Below are 20,898 nucleotides of genomic sequence, written 5' to 3'. Positions count from 1 at the left end.
CTTCCTTCACTGAATTTGTAAATAAAAACATTAAATAAAGTTAGATGGTATATTTCTAATAACAATACTTACAATATCACGCTATTTTAGTATTACCATGCAAAAATTATGGTTTATAATTTCTAGCCCTTACTAGCCAAAGTTCGTAACATAATTATTCAGTATTTATCACACTGCAAGAAAAAATTAAAGAGAATAGTGCTTCACTCCTCAGCTGTATAAAAAATAATATTGAGGAAGACACAACCAGACCAAAACTGTTACTTTTTTGTTTTTCTTCTATAAATGTACTTTTCAACCCAGTCTTTAGTGTTTGGAAACACAAGAGTTAAGTGAATACCCATAATAATATTTACGAATTATAATAAACTTACAGTACTAGGTATTTATTCATGAAATAGTGAAATCTTCTATCACTTTTAATTCTTTATATGGATACAGTACTGCGGAGTCCGTTTGCGTTTCATTGTCATTTTCAGCCGGAATGCATGCAGTACCATCTTCTGAAAGTAATATGTTCATATATAAAAATTTGAAAATAGAATACTATAAGGGTGTGTTGCACCATTAACTATAACATTAAACAAACCATAACCAGCTGTCATCAATAATTACATAGTGTAACCCACCCTTAAATTACCACCCTTAAATTTTTTATAAAAAATACTCACCTCCATAAACTATAATAGGTTTGTTTAATTTGTTGATTGTGACCTGAAAGCAGAAAAAAATTAACACAATGCCACAGTGCAATAAATACTATTAGTGAGTCAACTCTATTGTAATACCACAAACTATGGTTCAGTATAATGTGACATACCAGGACTTGCTGACGGGTATTAACGCTGGCCGCTCATCATCGTTGCTCCATCTAAATACCGAGTTGTCTCACTATTAGTATTTACACTATTTCTATAGTGAGACTGGTTAGTAAGATTTTCCATGGGACATAATTTATTATTTATTAATTTTACTCGGGCATCTAAGGCCCATTGGAAGTACATAAAGATTATAACATTATGTACAGATACATATTTCAATATAAACAAACTTAAAACTACATATATTTAGGCCAAGCTGCCTAAGATAAATATAATAATGAATAATGGTGACATGGTTTTCTTGGTTATAACCCACTAGCTATTTCCCGCCATACCATCCGTTTTCCGAGAGAACCATTTGGCCTACATTTTTTTGACGTGACAACGTCTTATAAATCGATGGAGCCGGCTGCACGCACGAAAAAACATGACTCATGCGGCGTTACCTCGCTCTGAGGCGTTCCGTTTAAGGCTTGAAGTGCAAGCGAGAGCACGCAACGAGCAACAAAGAGGCACGATCGGCCTCCGCGTTCGGCAACGTTCGACATCTGACGATCAATTTCTTATGACGTTGTCACGTTCGACTATCGTCAGTAAACTCATCTCTCCATGTGTGGCTTCCCTGGCAATTAAACGTCTTTTTCTTTTCTCTTTGGATTGTATAGATTTACTGTTTACCTTTCAGTTGCATTGTATAATTTTATCAGCTTACTATTGTTATGTAATAGAATGTTTGTGACAATATTACTTTTTAAAAGAGTGTCTATGGAGTTTCTTGCCGGCTCTTCTCCATGAGACCAACTTTTTGGAACCGTGCAACTAATTTGACGTTTCATAAGAGCCTGCAAAGGCCTATTTGAAATAAAAACAATTTGATTTTGATTTTGATTTTGAAACCGACTTTACAGACAACCGTTTTTTTCAGTCTGTATACTAACTGCTTACCAAATTTAATTTAAATCAGTAAATTTGGTATGAAAGTGGAACAAACCACTACTTTCACATCTATATTATTAGTGAAGATTCTTACTGCATTACTTACAGGTGAAAGCACAATCTCCCTATATTTCTTGAGGTACAGCTTAAGAGGCTCCACGTAATTATCAAAGCCCAGTGCGTTCATAGCAAAGAGTACGTCTTCACCATTAATCGTTTTTCTCTTTTCCACTTGACACCTATCGCTGGCCTCGCTTGTTACGAAGGAAATGAACTCTGATATGCATTCTTGTACACATTCCCTTGCATCCTTTGCTATCTAAAATTGAATAAAATAAAAACAAATAAGATTATTTAATTTTCATATTTTTTACTTTTTTTTTTGTTACATACCTACATTACTTATTTTTTACCTATTTATCATCTCTCATTAACCCAATGGTTGATGGTAGAGAATGCCTAGCGGCATTAAGTCCGCCAATGTACCAATTTATTACATAAACTATAAATATTTATTGTTGCTGTTCTCAAAAGGTAGTATATGGTGATAAGACCTTCTTGAATAGGAAAATCAAACTGATACAATATACTCATAGCATGGAAGTAGTATTACCTTTCCATTTTCAGGTATAGCTCTTTTCATAATTTTAGCAATGTTTGCAATAGGCAGAAACCTATCTTGTTCTCTTAATGGAGCATTCTTGCTGCCTGAATCTGAGTTGTTTTCATCATCTGAAAAGATACCATGAACATCATGAAACACATCTGAATTTGAGAATAAAATTACACAAACATGTATAAACACTGAGTGGGTGAGTTAAATGGAGTTTATTAGTCAATTGGTTTGAAATTATAAGTCCAAGGTTACCATTCGAACTTTTTATACATACTCCTTACATGTGATGTCTATGTTAGAGTTAATATTGAACACAACCTTTGTTACTGTGATTAGTATGATACTACAGTAGTAGTAAAAATAATCATCGGCAAGGATATTGAGCCTTGACCTTCACCTGCGCAGAAGTGATTTATTGCCTTGAGTGTACAGGGCGCAAAGCGATCCCCACTTCCACCGAGAGCTCATTATCCGTGCCGATAACTATAAAATAAAGTAAACTACATGACAGAATGTTCAAGAAGCATAGTTGTCTGATGTTATGACGACAACACCTTTACAATACATACCCAAAACGTCGTCAGAGTTCACGACATATTCGCAGCGGATATTATTCTCCTCGTCCACAAGGTACCCGTTGTCTAAGCGCACTAAATCATTACCAATCTCATCGTTATCCATGATTTATCATACAGAAATCCCAACGCAACAAATAAGGTTATTTGTTGTTGAAAGATTGCACTCAAACAAAAATCTGAAATTTATGGGTAATATACAGCTGATATTGCAAAAATTGTGTAACCAATGTATGTTCAGAGGATGTTCAGAATTAATTTGCAATTTGCAAAAAACAATTGTTTACAACGCCACAAAAAGAGACATACTATATGGCCATAGACAGAAGTAGACGCAGATTGTCAATTTCGCACAGATTATATTTGGACAAATAAAATTAAAAATCGACTACAACTTGTCTATGTAAACGTATTATGTACGTTACAAGATTCCATTTACACATTTTATTACATTATAAACTTACGTTGAAATCTAAATAAAACTGTTGTTTGACATGTTAGAAAGTAGTTCTGTTCGTTGTAAATCACTCGAGCTTCTTTAGTTCTTAAGTCGATTTTCGAAGTCCACTATTAGTTTTAACAGGATACACCACTGCACGCATTGCACAACACTAAAAATTCTCCGTTCCGCGATGTAGGTTGCTGGAAGATAATTTTTCATAACACAATACATAATTACAATTCATATTACTACTAAAACTACAATATCAGAAAATAGTGGGTAGCGCCGTTGTATAACAGTGGGCGCCGCCGCCAAAGTTACTGGTAAAATAGGTTATTTCAGTTTGGGGTCAGTGCACAACAAACGCTAACCAAGCATTACTATCGCAAATAATCGGCAAAATAATCAATCAGAATGGGTGTACCCAAGTTCTTCAGGTACACAAGTGAGAGGTACCCTTGCCTCAACGAGCTGGTGAAGCAGTATCAGGTAATACTCTTGATAATCAGTATTTTTTTGTTGTAATCTTACATAAACCAATACCCACCAGAATACAGTGTTCCTCAAGTTAAATCTTGTCATTGTTATTTATTTGTGTGTTAAATTCTTATTAGACCTTAGATTTCATGCATTACATTACACAGTGATAGAAATCTATCACTGTGTAATGTGATCTCTTAATTCATTATCATAAATCAGATTAAAAAAATTACACAAGACAATATTAGCTTAAATACTAATTTTGTATGAAAAGTAGCTCTCATTCTGTATATAATACTGTAATCTTGAGTGATACTCAGTATTTTCCATACTATAAACAGTTATTTCATTCAGTTCACTGTGAATAATTTAAATACACACATAATTGCACAACAATCTGCCATACTATACCTACCATATGTTATCACAATATTTTGAAAAAATTGTGTAATCCAAAATTTACCCACCCAAAAAATGTATTGAAAATTTCCCTTAAAACTACATCACTAGAAACTCCAAAATAACTTGCATGTTTTAAGTTAAGGTAAATGAATTAGTTTGCTGGCAATAGGAAAAAAGAAAAAGCCACCACTACTACTACTATTTCTTGACCACCCAAACATAGACTGGGAGAAAACTCTTAAGACGTTACGTCTACCATTGTACAAAATGTTCAACAAGTTTTCAATAAATAAATAAAAATAAGTGTTATCAATCCTCTTTTTACTTGTGTTACAGATACCAGACTTTGACAACATGTACTTAGACATGAATGGAATCATACATAACTGTTCGCATCCCGACGACTCAAACCCACACTTCCGTATAACGGAAGAGAAAATATTCCAGGACATATTCCATTACCTCAGCATACTGTTTCAAATTATTAAGCCTAAGAAATTGTTCTTTATGGCTATTGACGGAGTTGCTCCGAGGGCTAAGATGAACCAGCAAAGAGGGAGGAGGTAATTAAATACTACAATAGAGTATACATCCACTTCTTTAACCCGTTGTATGTAGGGCCGCAGATATATGCGAGATACAATTGATTGTCTATTGTTTTATAATTAGCTACACACAAGCAGTTAAACCATACAGGCCGAATTGCGTGGCTGGAGATTTTGCTCCACCATTTCATCTGCTCAGAAAAAATAAATAAGAAGTGGTGATGATGTCAATGTCAAGAACCTCGGTCTAAATTTGGACACTACGCTTGGTTGGCAAACTCAGGTAGCTAGTGTGAGTATGCGTGTAACTGGAACCTTACGTCATCTAAATCGGTTAAGGAACTTTTTGCCGCCGAAGACCAAAGCAATGCTTGTGCAGTCCCTAATATTTCCTATAATTGACTATGGTGACGTGTGTTACTACGATCTCAATGCGGACTTGCTCAATAAACTTGATCGACTTATCAACAATTGCATAAGATTTGTCTTCAACCTGCGGAAGTACGATCATGTTTCTGAGTACAGGATGCAATTGAAATGGATGCCCATTCGCCAGAGAAGATCCCTGCGTGCCTTGACGACCCTTTACACGTTACTTAACTCTCCCACTCTCCCTTCATATCTAACTCCTCATTTTCAATACCGCTGCTCTGGTCATTCTAAAAATCTCCGCTCTTCTCACAACCTTCTTCTTCACTGTCCTTCCCATACTTCTGACGCTATCCACTCTTCTTTTCATATTCAGTCTATCCTTTTGTGGAATGAGCTGCCCTTGGAAATCAGGAAGTCCACCAGCAAGCAGTCATTTAAAAGTGCCGTACGGAAGTTTTTATTTAAAAAATTGCTAGAAGAATCTTCATCATGATAATCATTGGTATATTATATATGTATTTATACCTATATATATATATATATATATATGTGTATGTATATATAATATAATTATATTTTTTTTATTATTTGTATGTTAAATATGTATAAGTATGTGTATTTAGTATCCAATTTTGTTATTCTTTATTTGTCCTAGACCATGTCTTTTTAAGTAATTAATGCACCTGCCATGTTATCTCTGCATCACCCTAAGGTTGACTAGTGAGAATGCCTATGGCATTAAGTCCGCCTTTGTAATTTTAGGATTGCATAAAGTTAAATAAATAAATAAATAAATAAATAATTATTGGTGCTGTCTATTGTAAAGTTAACTTTCAAAAAGTGCTGATATTTAGTCTACTTTGAATAATATTATTGTTGTAAAACTTACTAAGCTTGCGAAATAACAGGCGTTACTATCATTTTCAACCTTATTACAAAGGGTTTAAGATTGATAAGGCATTTAGCAAATGTTTTGCTCCTTATCTGTTGTTGCAGTTGCTATAAGATAGTAATGTTGTTGTTGCTAAGAAAAGACTTATTGTATGCATCATATTACATACCAGACATTTGGACATACATATAAGTTACTTCAATGTCTTATTTAAACAGCTACACATAATACTATACTTAATATTTTAATCATGCATTACTCGAACTGTTAAAATAATATTACACAATAATTGAACAACAAGTCAAGCGTAATAAGCCCTTTAGATTCCATATTAAAGAAAGCTGAGTTGAATGACCCACACAAAAACATATGTATTGCTTAGCCTTTCAATTGCAGGAAATAAAGTTCTAACAGTAAATAAACCAAGACTCAATACTTTCTAGATACAAAATGCTTAGATTTTTTTCTATTATTTATTATTGTCTGTATTTTTATGTGTACATAAACTGTTAAATAAATAAATGCTGAACACCTATACTGTTACATAAACTTTTTTTGCAGAAAGTATATTGAAAAATTGGCATCTTGTTAAAATAACTGCTTTTTATATTTTATAGGTTTAGATCTGCAAGGGAAGCAGAAAAATTGGAACAGGAAGCTAGAGAAAAAGGTACATTTAGTATAATTTGAAGTTGTTGTAGGCAATCACAACTTGTTGCAGTTACATTAACTTGACTAAATATTTAATGTCCATCTATTTATTAACCACAACGAACAAATTAACTAAATAATCAATTTTTAAGTCATTAAGTACAGACCAGGGTAATCCCCTACCAATGTATTTATGGAGGTAATTTGTGTTTTAATGTTGTCTATGAACAAAGACTTTCCAGGTTCTTATGTAAAGAAGCAAAAATGGAACCATGCAGTTCTTAACACTCATCTACATTTTCAAATGGGTAAACAGCCTAAATCTGACTTCGTTTGCAACTGCCCAATAGTGCCCAGTTGACATAATACTATTTTTTATCCAAGACGGAAAGGAGTTTCCAGCCAGTGCATAGACACTTGTAGAATATATCCTTTATCAATATTAATTTGTCGTTCCCCAGGTGAGGTGCTACCAACGGAGAAGCGTTTCGACAGCAACTGCATCACGCCGGGCACCGTCTTCATGGCGCGGCTGCACGAGCAGCTCAAGTACTTCATCAAGTACAAGATGTCCACTGACCCTCTGTGGTCTAAAGTCAAGGTCGTGCTGTCTGGACATGAGGTGAGGGAAAACGGTTATTCTGCTTTGGTACTTACTGGAATTTTCTCTCGAAATAACTAGGAAAGCGGAAATGCGAAAACATTATTTTATTATGAACTAGTAACGCGCCCCCGCTTCGCTTCGGTAACCTCTAAAATTATTAGTGTTTCTCTACTACATTATGCAAGTATATTATAAAGTTGGTTGCTTAGTTTTGAAGATTTAAGCGTATACAAGGTGTTGATTTGCATTTGTGCTATAGTTCAGAAGGAGGACATAAAATACGTAAATAATCGATTGGAATTACAATAGATGGGAAATAACTAATATGCACTTCTTTCTCTGTCATTGTAATGTCGTGGTATTTCAGAAGTAATCCAATTTTATGAGTGATTGTTGCGTATGCTTTGTGTTTGCGTTTGTGTGAGGGCGCAGCACGGTTTTAAGGACAGTAACATACGCGCCAAGTTTAAATAAGGCTAGATAACATTTACGGAATTCCGAAAAAAAAATAAAGAAAAAAAATTACGTACCAATTTTTGTTGATTTGTGTTGAGAATCATTAGCATAATTTCCTCCTTGAATATGGTACGGATGCAAATCAACAGCTTGTATAAGGACATAGGGACAGAAAAAGTGACTTATTTATACTATGTAGTGATTTATTGATTCCAAGTACAAGCAGAAAAAATATAGTATAGTTCTAGTCAAACTTTTTGTCGTCATGGATCATGCAATGATAGTTTTTCTATTTAAGTTATAGATCTATTTCTTAGAGCACTTCTAAATATCTAAACAACAAATTGATAATTGCAATCTCTTTACAGACGCCAGGAGAAGGCGAGCACAAAATAATGGACTACATCAGGTGGTCCCGTTCTCAACCGGACTACGATCCCAACACGAGACATTGTCTATACGGGCTCGACGCCGACCTCATTATGTTGGGGATGTGTACCCATGAGCCGCACTTCGCCTTGCTTAGAGAAGAGGTAAGTTAAAAAAAAAAAAAAAACATTTCAAAAATAGAATTAGCTCAGCTGTTTATTTTATCATGGAGGTTTTATTTACTTAAAATAAGCACTGTTTGTATGTGATGTGTTGTAAACGGTTTAGCACTTTTGTATTCTTTTCAAATTCCATTGATTTTATTAATAACTAATGTCAATAAACGAATTTTATTAGCTTGCGGGCAAATTGTCAGATTGTAGATTGCTTTGTTAAATTTCTACAAACCTATGACTCCAAAGCTGTGTGGCTCGAATGGGATTTGAACCCCAGCTCTCGTATACGGCAGTCGCGCGAGCGTCCTCTAGACTAGCTAGGCAGTTTACTTCATGTCTGTATTTTAGTATGGAAATGCTCCTACAGATTTTTAAATCTCTATTGGAGTTTCACTTACAATTAATGGGAAATAAAGTGATTGATGGTTCTTTATTAGAATCGAAAACTCTGTATACAAAAAAAGATAAAAAATGATATTTTTGAATTCTTATGAATTGTGTCTAGTTGTAGTTTAATATCAATTGTTTTATCCACAGGTAAAATTCGGCAGATCAACACAGCGCGCCACCAGTCCCGAAGAGACTAATTTCTACCTCCTACATTTATCTCTTTTAAGAGAATATTTAGAACAAGAGTTTATTTCTCTGAAGTCCCAGCTGCCCTTTCCTTACGACATAGAGAAGATTGTCGATGACTGGGTACTGATGGGGTTCTTAGTGGGCAACGATTTTATTCCTAACTTGCCCAATATGCATATTAGTAATGATGCCTTGCCCGTTTTATATAAGACTTATATGACTGTGCTGCCTACTTTAGATGGTGAGTATTTTTCTAACCTAGTTGACATAAGTCAGCATCATCCTGAAATTTTAACTAAGTATCAGCCAAAATGATCTAATGAATAAAGTATTGAAACGCATTTTATCGTGAATCCAGACATATTTTAGTAAACTAACAGCCAGTTTCTTCATCAAAAGTTAAAGCCAAAGTAAAAGTCAAAGTTATGTCTAAAGTAAAAGTAACGGTCAAATTCAATTTTTCTATTAGTTTTGCTGTCACTTTAGCCTTGAAAAAACGTATTTGACAGTTACTTTTACTTTAGACATTACTTTAACTTTAACTTTTGATGAAGAAACTGGCCGTTAGTGTTGTAACATATGTCTTGTTGCTTCAGCAACAATGTAAAAATAATAATGTAGGTTATCCAAAATCAGTTTTATCGGACTAGGACTTATCTAAATTACATTTTCAAAATATCCCGAAAAGTTTAAAAATAAATCAGACCTTTTATCATCTGTCCTTTCCAAATAAATATGTACCTATGTATCTTATTTTGATTTCTCAACAATAAACTGTACATTTTCACTCTAGGTTACATAAACGAGGCAGGAGATTTAAACCTGCGTAGATTCGAGGTGTTCATGCAGGAACTAGCCAAGATCGACAAGGAGAAGTTCCAGGACACGTACGCTGATCTCAAGTACTTTGAGGCCAAGACTGGGAGACGGCCTAATGCTAATGAGAGGAGAGAGGTATGACTTATTTGTGTGTAAATAAGCTGGTACTTGTGTAATAGTTTTGGTGATGATGATGATGTCCTCCTAGCCGATAATCGGCTACGGCGGGCGTGAGGAGATTAGCCAACTGCGCAGGACATATAGTGCACAAGCATTTGCGCAGACTCAGGTGCACTTACTATTCCTTCACTCTAAAACGCCCGCTCTAAAATTTCGGCCCGACTCGGGAATCGAACGCGAGACCTCGAGCTCAGCAGCCGCACTTGCGACAGCTAGACCAACGAGTCAGTTAGTCAGTTTTAAATAGCCATCATCTGGGTAGAACTTTCCCAACTATGTCAACCATGTTTAGATTTACATAGGTACATACCCCCAATAGTGGACATTTAGCAAGAAAAAAAAACATCATTCAGTCTTGTAATTTTTTTTTTCGATAGGTATAATTGTACATAATACATTTATTTGGAATCTCAGTGTAACTAAAGCAATAGAGAATTTCCATGTTTGTCTTATTGTTAATTCAATGTTTCTTTCACAGTACAAACCCAACAATGACGATACGTTCAACGTGAATATAGAAGACATCAAGTCTAATAAACCAGACGATGAGCTGCAAGCTCTAATCAATGCTACACAAGACATGGTATGTAAAACAAACTGATACAAATATTAAAACTAATTGCATTTGTAGCTTTTTTTTATTGTTATGGAACTTTTGTTTTTCAGTTCATGGATGATATGGACAATGATAATGAAGACGAGTATGAAGAAACTAGTGATGGTAAATATAAGTTTTTATGCCAAAAAAAATTATAACTAGCAAAAAATTGATAATTTTAAAAAATATACTTACAGAAGTTTGTAAATCATCACTTCTGTTTGGTTTTTCAGAGGAAGCAAATATGGAAATGGAATTCATTCTACACAAAAAGGATTATTACATGAATAAATTAGACTATTCGAAAGTTACAGAGTAAGTTAATCAATAAACTCTTTGAAATAGTTGTAAATGTAAACAACAACTTGGACTAATCCAGTTACCAATGCATTCTATTAAATAATTAAAAATTAGTCCAGTCTAAACCTGCCTGTGACATTAACAGCAGATTTCGATAACCTATTTGAAAATTTGCTTACTAGAGATATATGGACTTTTGAAATCCGCCATATTTATTTATTTTGAATGATTATATTAACCAGCAGAAAAGTAACATCTTTCCCCTACCCCCAGGGAAGTATTAGCCGACCAAGCAGAGGGGTACGTCCGTGCTATACAGTGGAACTTGCACTACTACTACAAAGGATGTCCGTCGTGGTGCTGGTACTACCCCCACCACTACGCCCCCTATATATCGGATATTAAAGGGTTTAAGGACTTGAAGATTGAATTTGAGCTGGGAGACCCTTTTAAGCCTTTTGAACAGGTTCGTTTTGAATGTGGTTTGTGACGTCATACGTTTCGTGGCAGAATAAGTCCAGTAATAAGTATACACCTCATTACTATTAGTGTAATGATGAAAGATTTCTATGTTTGTAGCAAATAAGCTCAAATAATACTGAACCAATGTAGACGGAGGAATGCCCATAAAGACGGAGGAGAAGTTTTCTTATTTAATTTTTATAATTTGGCAATTGGGAACAACAACCGTCGATGTTGACGGTAAAGTGCCCCGACAACCCGCATGTTCCATGGGAGTTTCACATACAATTTTGCCAAGCTATACTATAAAACCTTGATTCTTACTCCTTGGTTTACAACGACTACATTTTAAAGTAGTTCCAATTTCTTCCAGAATGAGTATAACTTGTAGTCTTACCCGGTACCAGATTATCGTAGAATTTATCATCATCATCATATACATATTATTCCAGTTGCTAGCAGTGTTGCCAGCAGCAAGTAAACAGTTACTCCCGGCGCCGTTCCACGATCTTATGACAGATGAAGACTCGCCCATAGTGCACTACTACCCACAGAACTTTGAGACTGATCTCAATGGCAAGAGGAATGATTGGGAAGCTGTAGTTCTTATTCCTTTTATTGATGAGGTAAGAAATGCCAGATAATTTGGAAATAAATAATACATTCACTTTTTTGGTATGTGGGTTGCCAAAGGTTTTGTTAGAGCAAATTTTTTCCTATAATATATTGAAGCAGAAAGCTGAGGGGAAATTCCCTCGAGAATTGATACCTATATTTTCATGACACGTCATTGTTAAAGCGGCTTTGGTGTTTTTCTCATGTGTTTAAATATGTTTTTTAACCTATCATAGGTTGATATTGTAATTTCTGATATAAACAAAAGTTATATCATAATTGGATTATATAGAAAATACGTACTTTATATTTTTAGGTGAATCTACTATCGGCAATGGAGCCTTGCTATCAGAGGTTGACAGAAGAAGAGAAGAAACGTAACTCACACGGACCAATGATGGTCTATAACTGGACACCACAGAACCAAGGTATATCATATTGAAGTTGAACTGAAGTTATTTTACTCGATTGTCTGAAATAAATAGGTCTGATAATCCCAGACATCACAGACCCTTTAATATTTGACTATTCCACTTTCAGAAACTGCTATTTATCACACACAATTCTTGAACAATAAACTTTTTCTATGTAGTCTACTAAATAATTGGCTAACAGTTTCTATTCAGTATTAATGTAGGAACAAAACTTTTAAACGTTAACAAAATAATTTGACTCTAAATGCACAACCCATTTCAACCCATTTTTTTTCTGAACAGGAGTAACCCTAGCCCCGGATTACTTCCCGGCGATCCCCGAATGCTTCGCAATCGAGAGACAAGTGTGGAGACAGGAGATCGAAGTCCCCGGCAGTATGCTGCGGAGGGGGATGCTACCCAATGCCAAGAGAGACATGTTGTATCCTGGATTTCCTACTATGAGGCATTTGAAGTATCAGGTTGGTGGAATAACAAGTATCTTTGACTTGAAATAAAAAGTTGTCTTTGACTTTAGAATTATTCCAGAAATGAACTGTATTTTAAATTGCTAAAAATACTTTAAATCTGAAATAATTGAATAACTTTCCTCTTTATAGAAGAGATTGTATTTGAGTATAAAATTGGCTGACCTATAGGTTTGCCTATATTGTTTAGACAAATTCTTTTGTGATTAAACAGTTTAGTGTCATTTATTTAATCAATTTCAGGTGTTGTAACAATACGTTAAACAAGATTTTATAATTAAAAAATCCTATAAATATATAGCTATTGTATTATTTAAAATACCATATAATTGTCAGACTTTCACATAATATTATAATTTTTATTCTTTTAAGAATTTTTATGTGCTATTTTTTTAATCCCCAGACAAGCTTCAAGAAAGGCAAAGTAAAAGTGTTCGACCAGCCGTCTCGCAACGAGAACATGATCGTCGAGATAATCCGCGACACTGAACAGCAGGACTCGCTGGAGAAGGTGGCGCAGGAGTTGCTCGGACGCACGATTTGGGTGGGATGGCCACATCTTACTAGGGCTAAGTGAGTATTATTATTATACAGTTTTCTTTTTATCCAGCGAGTTGCAATCACCCAACACGCCGCGGTGTCAGAGTTTTATCAAATCCGCCTGACGGTCTCTTACGTAGAATTAGACCAACGAGGCAGTCACAGACAATACATACTAAATAACGATTTAGAACCGAAACTTTTAGCAAACTTTCCGTTCGTTTTATACTTTAAACTTAATTTCCCTGTACGTAACTTATGTGCTACCGTTATGTACTCTCTTGTGTACTACCATTATGTACTCTCTAATGTCCTACCATTATTTACTCCCTTATGTACTACCATTATGTACTCCCTTATGTACTCTCTTATGTACATTATGTAATCTCTTATGTACTACCATTATGTACTCTCTTATGTACTACTATTATGTACTCTTATGTACTCCCTTATGTACCTACTACCATTTTGTACTCCCTTATATACTCCCTTATGTACTACCATTATGTACTCCATTATGTACTCCCTTATATACTACCATTATGTACTCCGTTATAGACTCCCATTATGTACTCCCTTATATACTACCATTATGTACTCCCTTATGTACTACCATTATGTACTCCCTTATGTACTCTATTATGTACTACCATTGTGTACTCCCTTATGTACTCTCTTATGTACATTATGTAATCTCTTATGTACTACCATTATGTACTCCCTTATGTACTCTATTATGTACTACCATTATGTACTCCCTTATATACTACCATTATGTACTCCCTTATGTACTACCATTATGTACTCCCTTATATACTACCATTATGTACTACCATTATGTACTCCTTTATGTACTACCATTATGTACTCCTTTATGTACTACCATTATGTACTCCCTTATGTACTCTTATGTGCTACCATTATGTACTATGTCCTACCGTTATATACTCCTTTATGTATTGCCATTATGTACTCCCTTATATACTCCCTTATGTACTACCATTATGTACTCCCTTATATACTACCATTATGTACTCTCTTATGTACTACCATTATGTACTCCCTTATGTACTCTCTTATGTACATTATGTAATCTCTTATGTACTACCATTATGTACTCCCTTATGTACTCTATTATGTACTACCATTATGTACTTCCTTATATACTACCATTATGTACTCCCTTATGTACTACCATTATGTACTCCCTTATATACTACCATTATGTACTCTCTTATGTACTACCATTATGTACTCCCTTATGTACTACCATTATGTACTCCCTTATGTACTGCCTTATATACTACCATTATTTACTCCCTTATATACTACCATTATGTACTCCCTTATGTACTGCCTTATATACTACCATTATTTACTCCCTTATGTACTACCATTATGTACTCCCTTATGTACTCTCTTATGTACATTATGTAATCTCTTATGTACTACCATTATGTACTCCCTTATGTACTCTCTTATGTACTACCATTATGTACTCCCTTATGTACTACCATTATGTACTCTTATGTGCTACCATTATGTACTATGTCCTACCGTTATATACTCCTTTATGTATTGCCATTATGTACTCCCTTATATACTCCCTTATGTACTACCATTATGTACTCCCTTATATACTACCATTATGTACTCTCTTATGTACTACCATTATGTACTCTCTTATGTGCTACCATTATGTACTCTTATGTGCTACCATTATGTACTATGTCCTACCGTTATATACTCCTTTATGTATTGCCATTATGTACTCCCTTATATACTCCCTTATATACTACCATTATGTACTCTCTTATGTACTACCATTATGTACTCCCTTATGTACTACCATTATGTACTCTCTTATGTACTACCATTATGTACTCCCTTATGTACTACCATTATGTACTCTTATGTGCTACCATTATGTACTCTTATGTGCTACCATTATGTACTATGTCCTACCGTTATATACTCCTTTATGTATTGCCATTATGTACTCCCTTATATACTCCCTTATGTACTACCATTATGTACTCCCTTATGTACTACCATTATGTACTCCCTTATGTACTACCATTATGTACTCCCTTATGTACTACCATTATGTACTCCCTTATGTATTGCCATTATGTACTCCCTTATATACTCCCTTATGTACTACCATTATGTACTCCCTTATGTACTACCATTATGTACTCCCTTATGTACTACCATTATGTACTCCCTTATGTACTACCATTATGTACTCCCTTATGTACTACCATTATGTACTCCCTTATATACTCCCTTATGTACTACCATTATGTACTCCCTTATATACTACCATTATGTACTCTCTTATGTACTACCATTATGTACTCCCTTATGTACTACCATTATGTACTCCCTTATATACTACCATTATGTACTCTCTTATGTACTACCATTATGTACTCCCTTATGTACTACCATTATGTACTCCCTTATGTACTGCCTTATATACTACCATTATTTACTCCCTTATATACTACCATTATGTACTCCCTTATGTACTCTATTATGTACTACCATTATGTACTCTCTTATGTACTACCATTATGTACTCCCTTATGTACTCTCTTATGTACATTATGTAATCTCTTATGTACTACCATTATGTACTCCCTTATGTACTACCATTATGTACTCCCTTATGTACTCTCTTATGTGCTACCATTATGTACTCTTATGTGCTACCATTATATACTATGTCCTACCGTTATATACTCCTTTATGTATTGCCATTATGTACTCCCTTATATACTCCCTTATGTACTACCATTATGTACTCCCTTATATACTACCATTATGTACTCCCTTATGTACTACCATTATGTACTCCCTTATGTACTGCCTTATATACTACCATTATTTACTCCCTTATATACTACCATTATGTACTCCCTTATGTACTCTCTTATGTACATTATGTAATCTCTTATGTACTACCATTATGTACTCCCTTATGTACTCTATTATGTACTACCATTATGTACTCTCTTATGTACATTATGTAATCTCTTATGTGCTACCATTATGTACTCTTATGTGCTACCATTATGTACTATGTCCTACCGTTATATACTCCTTTATGTATTGCTATTATGTACTCCCTTATATACTCCCTTATGTACTACCATTATGTACTCCCTTATATACTACCATTATGTACTCCCTTATGTACTCTCTTATGTACATTATGTAATCTCTTATGTACTACCATTATGTACTCCCTTATGTACTCTATTATGTACTACCATTATGTACTCTCTTATGTACATTATGTAATCTCTTATGTGCTACCATTATGTACTCTTATGTGCTACCATTATGTACTATGTCCTACCGTTATATACTCCTTTATGTATTGCCATTATGTACTCCCTTATATACTCCCTTATATACTACCATTATGTACTCTCTTATGTACTACCATTATGTACTCCCTTATGTACTACCATTATGTACTCTTATGTGCTACCATTATGTACTATGTCCTACCGTTATATACTCCTTTATGTATTGCCATTATGTACTCCCTTATATACTCCCTTATGTACTACCATTATGTACTCCCTTATGTACTACCATTATGTACTCCCTTATGTACTACCATTATGTACTCCCTTATATACTACCATTATGTACTCTCTTAGGGTGCATCCACATCTGGCGAATGTGCCGCGAATGTGCAGCTCGCGAGCCGTTTGCGACCTGCCCGCGAGCTGCGCGCGTGCATTTTTGTTCGTGCGCCGCTTCTGCGCCGCCCGCGCGCAGCTCGCGCGCGACCTAAGCGCCGCACGCGAGCGGCGCGCAGGCGGCGCGCGACGTCTGACATCTTCGATAGTACTGAGCCAGTATACGGAACTGTAAGGGCGAGAACTGAGTGCGCGCAGATCGCGCGCTCTATACGAGCCTTGCATGAGTTGCGCTAAAGAGGCGCACCGAACTATCGCAGTGACTGCACGCGCGCAGCTCGCAGACAGCTCGCAATCGGCTCGCGTGCCGCGCATTCGCGGCACATTCGCCAGATGTGGACGCACTCTTATGTGCTACCATTATGTACTCTGTTATGTACTACCATTATCTACTCTCTTATGTACTACCATTATGTACTCCCTTATATACGACCATTATGTACTCTCTTATGTACTACCATTATGTACTCTCTTATATACCTACTACCATTATGTACTCCCTTATGTACTCTTATGTACTACCATTATGTACTCTCTTATATCGGTTGTGTCGTTTACAATCACATTAAATTATATCGCATATACTTTATGATATTCTATGGCGAATTGTAAAAAAAATAACCTAATCCATTCAGTGGTTTAGCCACAGGAGTCATTTTTCGTTTTTATAATTTACAACATCATGTGTAAAGCAGAGAGTTAGGAGTATCGTATGTTTTGATCAGTTGACAGCTGTCAGTTTTCAAGAGAGAATTTCAGTTGTTTGTAATGACTGACTTTTATATGGTGTTCTAATTTTTGCACATTTTTATTCCATTTACTTTGTTTGAAAAAATCATTTTTTTATTTGTACGCATTTTTCTTTTATCCTTGTGTTAATCGACATATATTAACCAGTATATTAATGCATTTAATTTAATGTGATTATGAACGACACACCCGATATACCTGCTACCATGATGTACTCCCTTATGTACTCTTATGTACTACCATTATGTACTATCATTATGTACTCCCTTATGTACTCTCTTATGTACTCTTTCTCTCTGGTCATGTCCTAAAAAATATGATTTATCATACATTTTTAACCTGACAATCATGTTTCTCTTAAAGTAAACCTAAACTACGTTACTCTTTCACAGAGTAATATCAGTGTCGGATGAGAAGATGCGTTTACACTACGTAGATAAACAGAACAACAATGTGAATGGGGCGCCTACGTACACGACTGAGGCTAACTTCGGTAACCTGCACAAACAGTGGATCAGCGAGAGATCTACTATTATTGAACAGTAAGTTATATTTGTTATTTAAATGCAGTAAGGTTCATTTCACTGACACTGAAAGTCATCATCAGTTTTTTACACAGTCTATTTGTACCTATCTCTTTTATTCTAACTCTCCCATAACGGGCCAGCTGGAAGAAATTTCTTTTGAGATAAGCTGTGCCCTTGTACAATTTTTTCTATTATATATTCTTGTTTGTGTTTTTATGTGTACATAAACTGTTAAATAAATAAAGTGAAAGTATTGTAAAATATGGCACCGCTAGTTTTAAATGGCAACTCTTGCCAGGCCTTAAGGCATACAATACTTAAGGTAACAGCGACAATAATATGGAACATCATGCTTTGTAAGATTTGTTTTCAACATGTGTTTTTGTCATTTTAGCAATATGAATCGTCTTGGAATCGAATTGGGAGATGTGAAGATCATCATCCATGCAGTCAATTTGAAAGGTAAGTTACTTGTTCACATCATCAATAATCTTTAATGTGTGCCAAGAACTTTGATATACCGCAGTTATAATGGAGTTTTATTGATTTGTACAAGAGGTAAAAACTATATTTAAAATGTTATATTTTATTAACCAAGCATTGTTTGATGCTCTGATATTTTCTTAAGAGTTAAGCGCCAATTTCAAACACTTCTTGTGGCTTCACTTTGAAAGAAATATGAGGTACTATACTATGTTGAATGTGGACATCGTTCCCATATATCATATCCAATTCACGCAAGACACCCAAATTCTTGCTATATCTTGAAAAAAAATCAGACTACCAGTCTAACCAAGGCATATTGAGTTGCCCGGGTTGAGGAGGTCAGATAGGCAGTTGCTCCTTGTAAAAAACTGGTACTCAGCTGCACCGGTTAGACTGGAAGCCGATTTCAACATAGTTGGGAAAAGGCTCAGATGATGATGATGATGATCTTAATTTTTTTTTCAGGTTTCAAATACATGATCCAAGATAACGTATCAATGGTCCAGGAACCTGAATGGTGCAGTGTTCCGTGTGGTTACGCTCACCAAGCCGTGGTGAAGGACGTGCGGGCACACGTCATACAGGAGGGCGGCAAGTTCAGCACCCCGCAGGAGGCATACCCGCCCGGGGACACTGTGTTCTTGTTGACTCAGGGACAGCATTACGGGAGTTTAGCTACGGTATGTGGGTCAAAGATCAGGTCAGATAACTTTGAACAGTGAATTCAAACTGGTTTATAATCAAAAACCAAACACTACTGCGCATGTGCGACGCGTCAAGTGACTGTGTTCAAAGCGAAAAAGGTATTCGACAGACAAGATTTGTTTGATACTATCATTTTGCAATTAGTACGTGATGTGGAAATCCACATGACACAGGAGTGTCAAGTTCAGTAAGAGAAGGCTTGACTAGGAACTCTACTATGAAACCGGGAAGTAGAAAAAAAAAGTTTTATATTTAGATTAGTAAAACATATTACATAAATTGAATAAGTTTTTATAGTTTCACCAACCACTGACAGAGAAGTTATTGGTATTTTCCACTGTGCTTTGTAGAATTGTCATATTACTTTCTTTTTCAGGTGGTAGACTCGGAATCCGTCAGGTCCGGTCGTATCAAGGTGATGGTGCGTGAGCGAGGCGAGCCGATCCCTTCAGCTAACGCCGCCGCCACGCCATACCGCACCGCCAACCATGCCGCCGCTGCTTGCGGTAAGTTGTATATAATATTTATGTCGTCATGTAGTCTCTTAGCTAAAAGTAATATCAACCAATGGCATGACCCCACTTTGTCTTAAATCGTTTGAAACTGATAAAACAATAAAAACTTCTAAGAATTTCAACCATATTGTATTTGATTGTGACTTCGAAAATCTTTACATGAAATTAGTTAATAGTTGGTCTAAATTATACAGTCAATAATTAACTTACAATGTACTCTAATCTAATGTAAAAATCTTATGTAAATAATATAATTATATAGAAAAAAATATGACTATCCAAAAACTACATAACCATGATATTCAGTACCTAAATAAAAGAATAAGAAAATTTTGATTTATACTACAAAATTTACACCTACCTACCTATTTTAGACTTGTTTTTTTTTTTCTATCTCAGGTATATCAGCGCAGATGATGTCCCGCATCACGGGCACAGTGCTGGTGGTGACGGGCGAGCGACACGACATGCCCACTGAACAACTCAACAAGATCAACATTGGATTGAACCTCAAGTTTAATAAGAAGGTAAGTTTGTGGGTAGTGTAGTGAATGTATTTAGGTATCGATTCAAGTCGATTGAATAGATTAGAGAATTGTATCAGGTATCGATTATTCTAAATTGATTGTTTTTAAGCTGAACTGCTTTCTTGTTAGTTTTATATGAAAAAAGTAATATTCCCAATAGTTACGTTATTTAGTGAAATTATAGTACTTACCTACCTGTAAAATATACGACCAAGGCATCAAAAAACAACATTTTTATGCCATCGATCTGATTTCAAAATACCTATCCAAAAACTGAATCATACGGTGTAACTTAACATTATATTATTATCTGCACGTTTACAATAGAAGCTTCAGAG

General features: G+C 35.2%; 2 protein-coding genes across 3 annotated transcripts in view; one reads left to right on the top strand and one right to left on the bottom strand.

The window, feature by feature from the left end:
* Nucleotides 1-35: 35 nt before the first annotated feature.
* On the bottom strand, nt 36-3,276 carry LOC124630534 (nuclear transcription factor Y subunit B-1). 2 transcript variants are annotated; one of them, XM_047164483.1, is made up of 5 exons: nt 2,943-3,276; nt 2,371-2,489; nt 1,864-2,076; nt 672-714; nt 36-500 (listed from the first exon to the last, which is right to left on the bottom strand). In XM_047164483.1, the coding sequence occupies exons 1-5, from the start codon at nt 3,052-3,054 to the stop codon at nt 391-393; spliced, it is 597 nt and encodes a 198-aa protein (XP_047020439.1). In that variant the 5' UTR covers nt 3,055-3,276; the 3' UTR covers nt 36-390. The 2 variants fall into 2 exon arrangements, with proteins under 2 accessions (XP_047020439.1, XP_047020438.1); XM_047164482.1 differs by having other exon boundaries at nt 36-503; nt 2,943-3,275.
* Nucleotides 3,277-3,564: 288 nt separating this feature from the next.
* LOC124630525 (5'-3' exoribonuclease 1) overlaps nt 3,565-20,898 on the top strand; it is a 31,351-nt gene continuing 14,017 nt past the window's right edge. The window contains exons 1-20 of the mRNA XM_047164471.1: nt 3,565-3,879; nt 4,609-4,835; nt 6,699-6,751; nt 7,194-7,354; nt 8,161-8,325; nt 8,875-9,157; nt 9,710-9,870; nt 10,394-10,498; nt 10,582-10,636; nt 10,747-10,828; nt 11,087-11,279; nt 11,728-11,901; nt 12,207-12,318; nt 12,607-12,785; nt 13,195-13,364; nt 18,193-18,342; nt 18,722-18,789; nt 19,279-19,493; nt 19,895-20,024; nt 20,433-20,560. Coding sequence (XP_047020427.1) covers nt 3,805-3,879; nt 4,609-4,835; nt 6,699-6,751; nt 7,194-7,354; nt 8,161-8,325; nt 8,875-9,157; nt 9,710-9,870; nt 10,394-10,498; nt 10,582-10,636; nt 10,747-10,828; nt 11,087-11,279; nt 11,728-11,901; nt 12,207-12,318; nt 12,607-12,785; nt 13,195-13,364; nt 18,193-18,342; nt 18,722-18,789; nt 19,279-19,493; nt 19,895-20,024; nt 20,433-20,560 — 2,886 coding nt within the window. The 5' untranslated portion in view covers nt 3,565-3,804. The remainder of the gene's footprint in view (nt 3,880-4,608; nt 4,836-6,698; nt 6,752-7,193; nt 7,355-8,160; nt 8,326-8,874; nt 9,158-9,709; nt 9,871-10,393; nt 10,499-10,581; nt 10,637-10,746; nt 10,829-11,086; nt 11,280-11,727; nt 11,902-12,206; nt 12,319-12,606; nt 12,786-13,194; nt 13,365-18,192; nt 18,343-18,721; nt 18,790-19,278; nt 19,494-19,894; nt 20,025-20,432; nt 20,561-20,898) is intronic.

The sequence above is a fragment of the Helicoverpa zea genome, chromosome 5 (assembly GCF_022581195.2).
Source record: "Helicoverpa zea isolate HzStark_Cry1AcR chromosome 5, ilHelZeax1.1, whole genome shotgun sequence".
NCBI lineage: Eukaryota > Metazoa > Arthropoda > Insecta > Lepidoptera > Noctuidae > Helicoverpa > Helicoverpa zea.
This window is presented reverse-complemented; position numbering and strand designations above follow the sequence as displayed.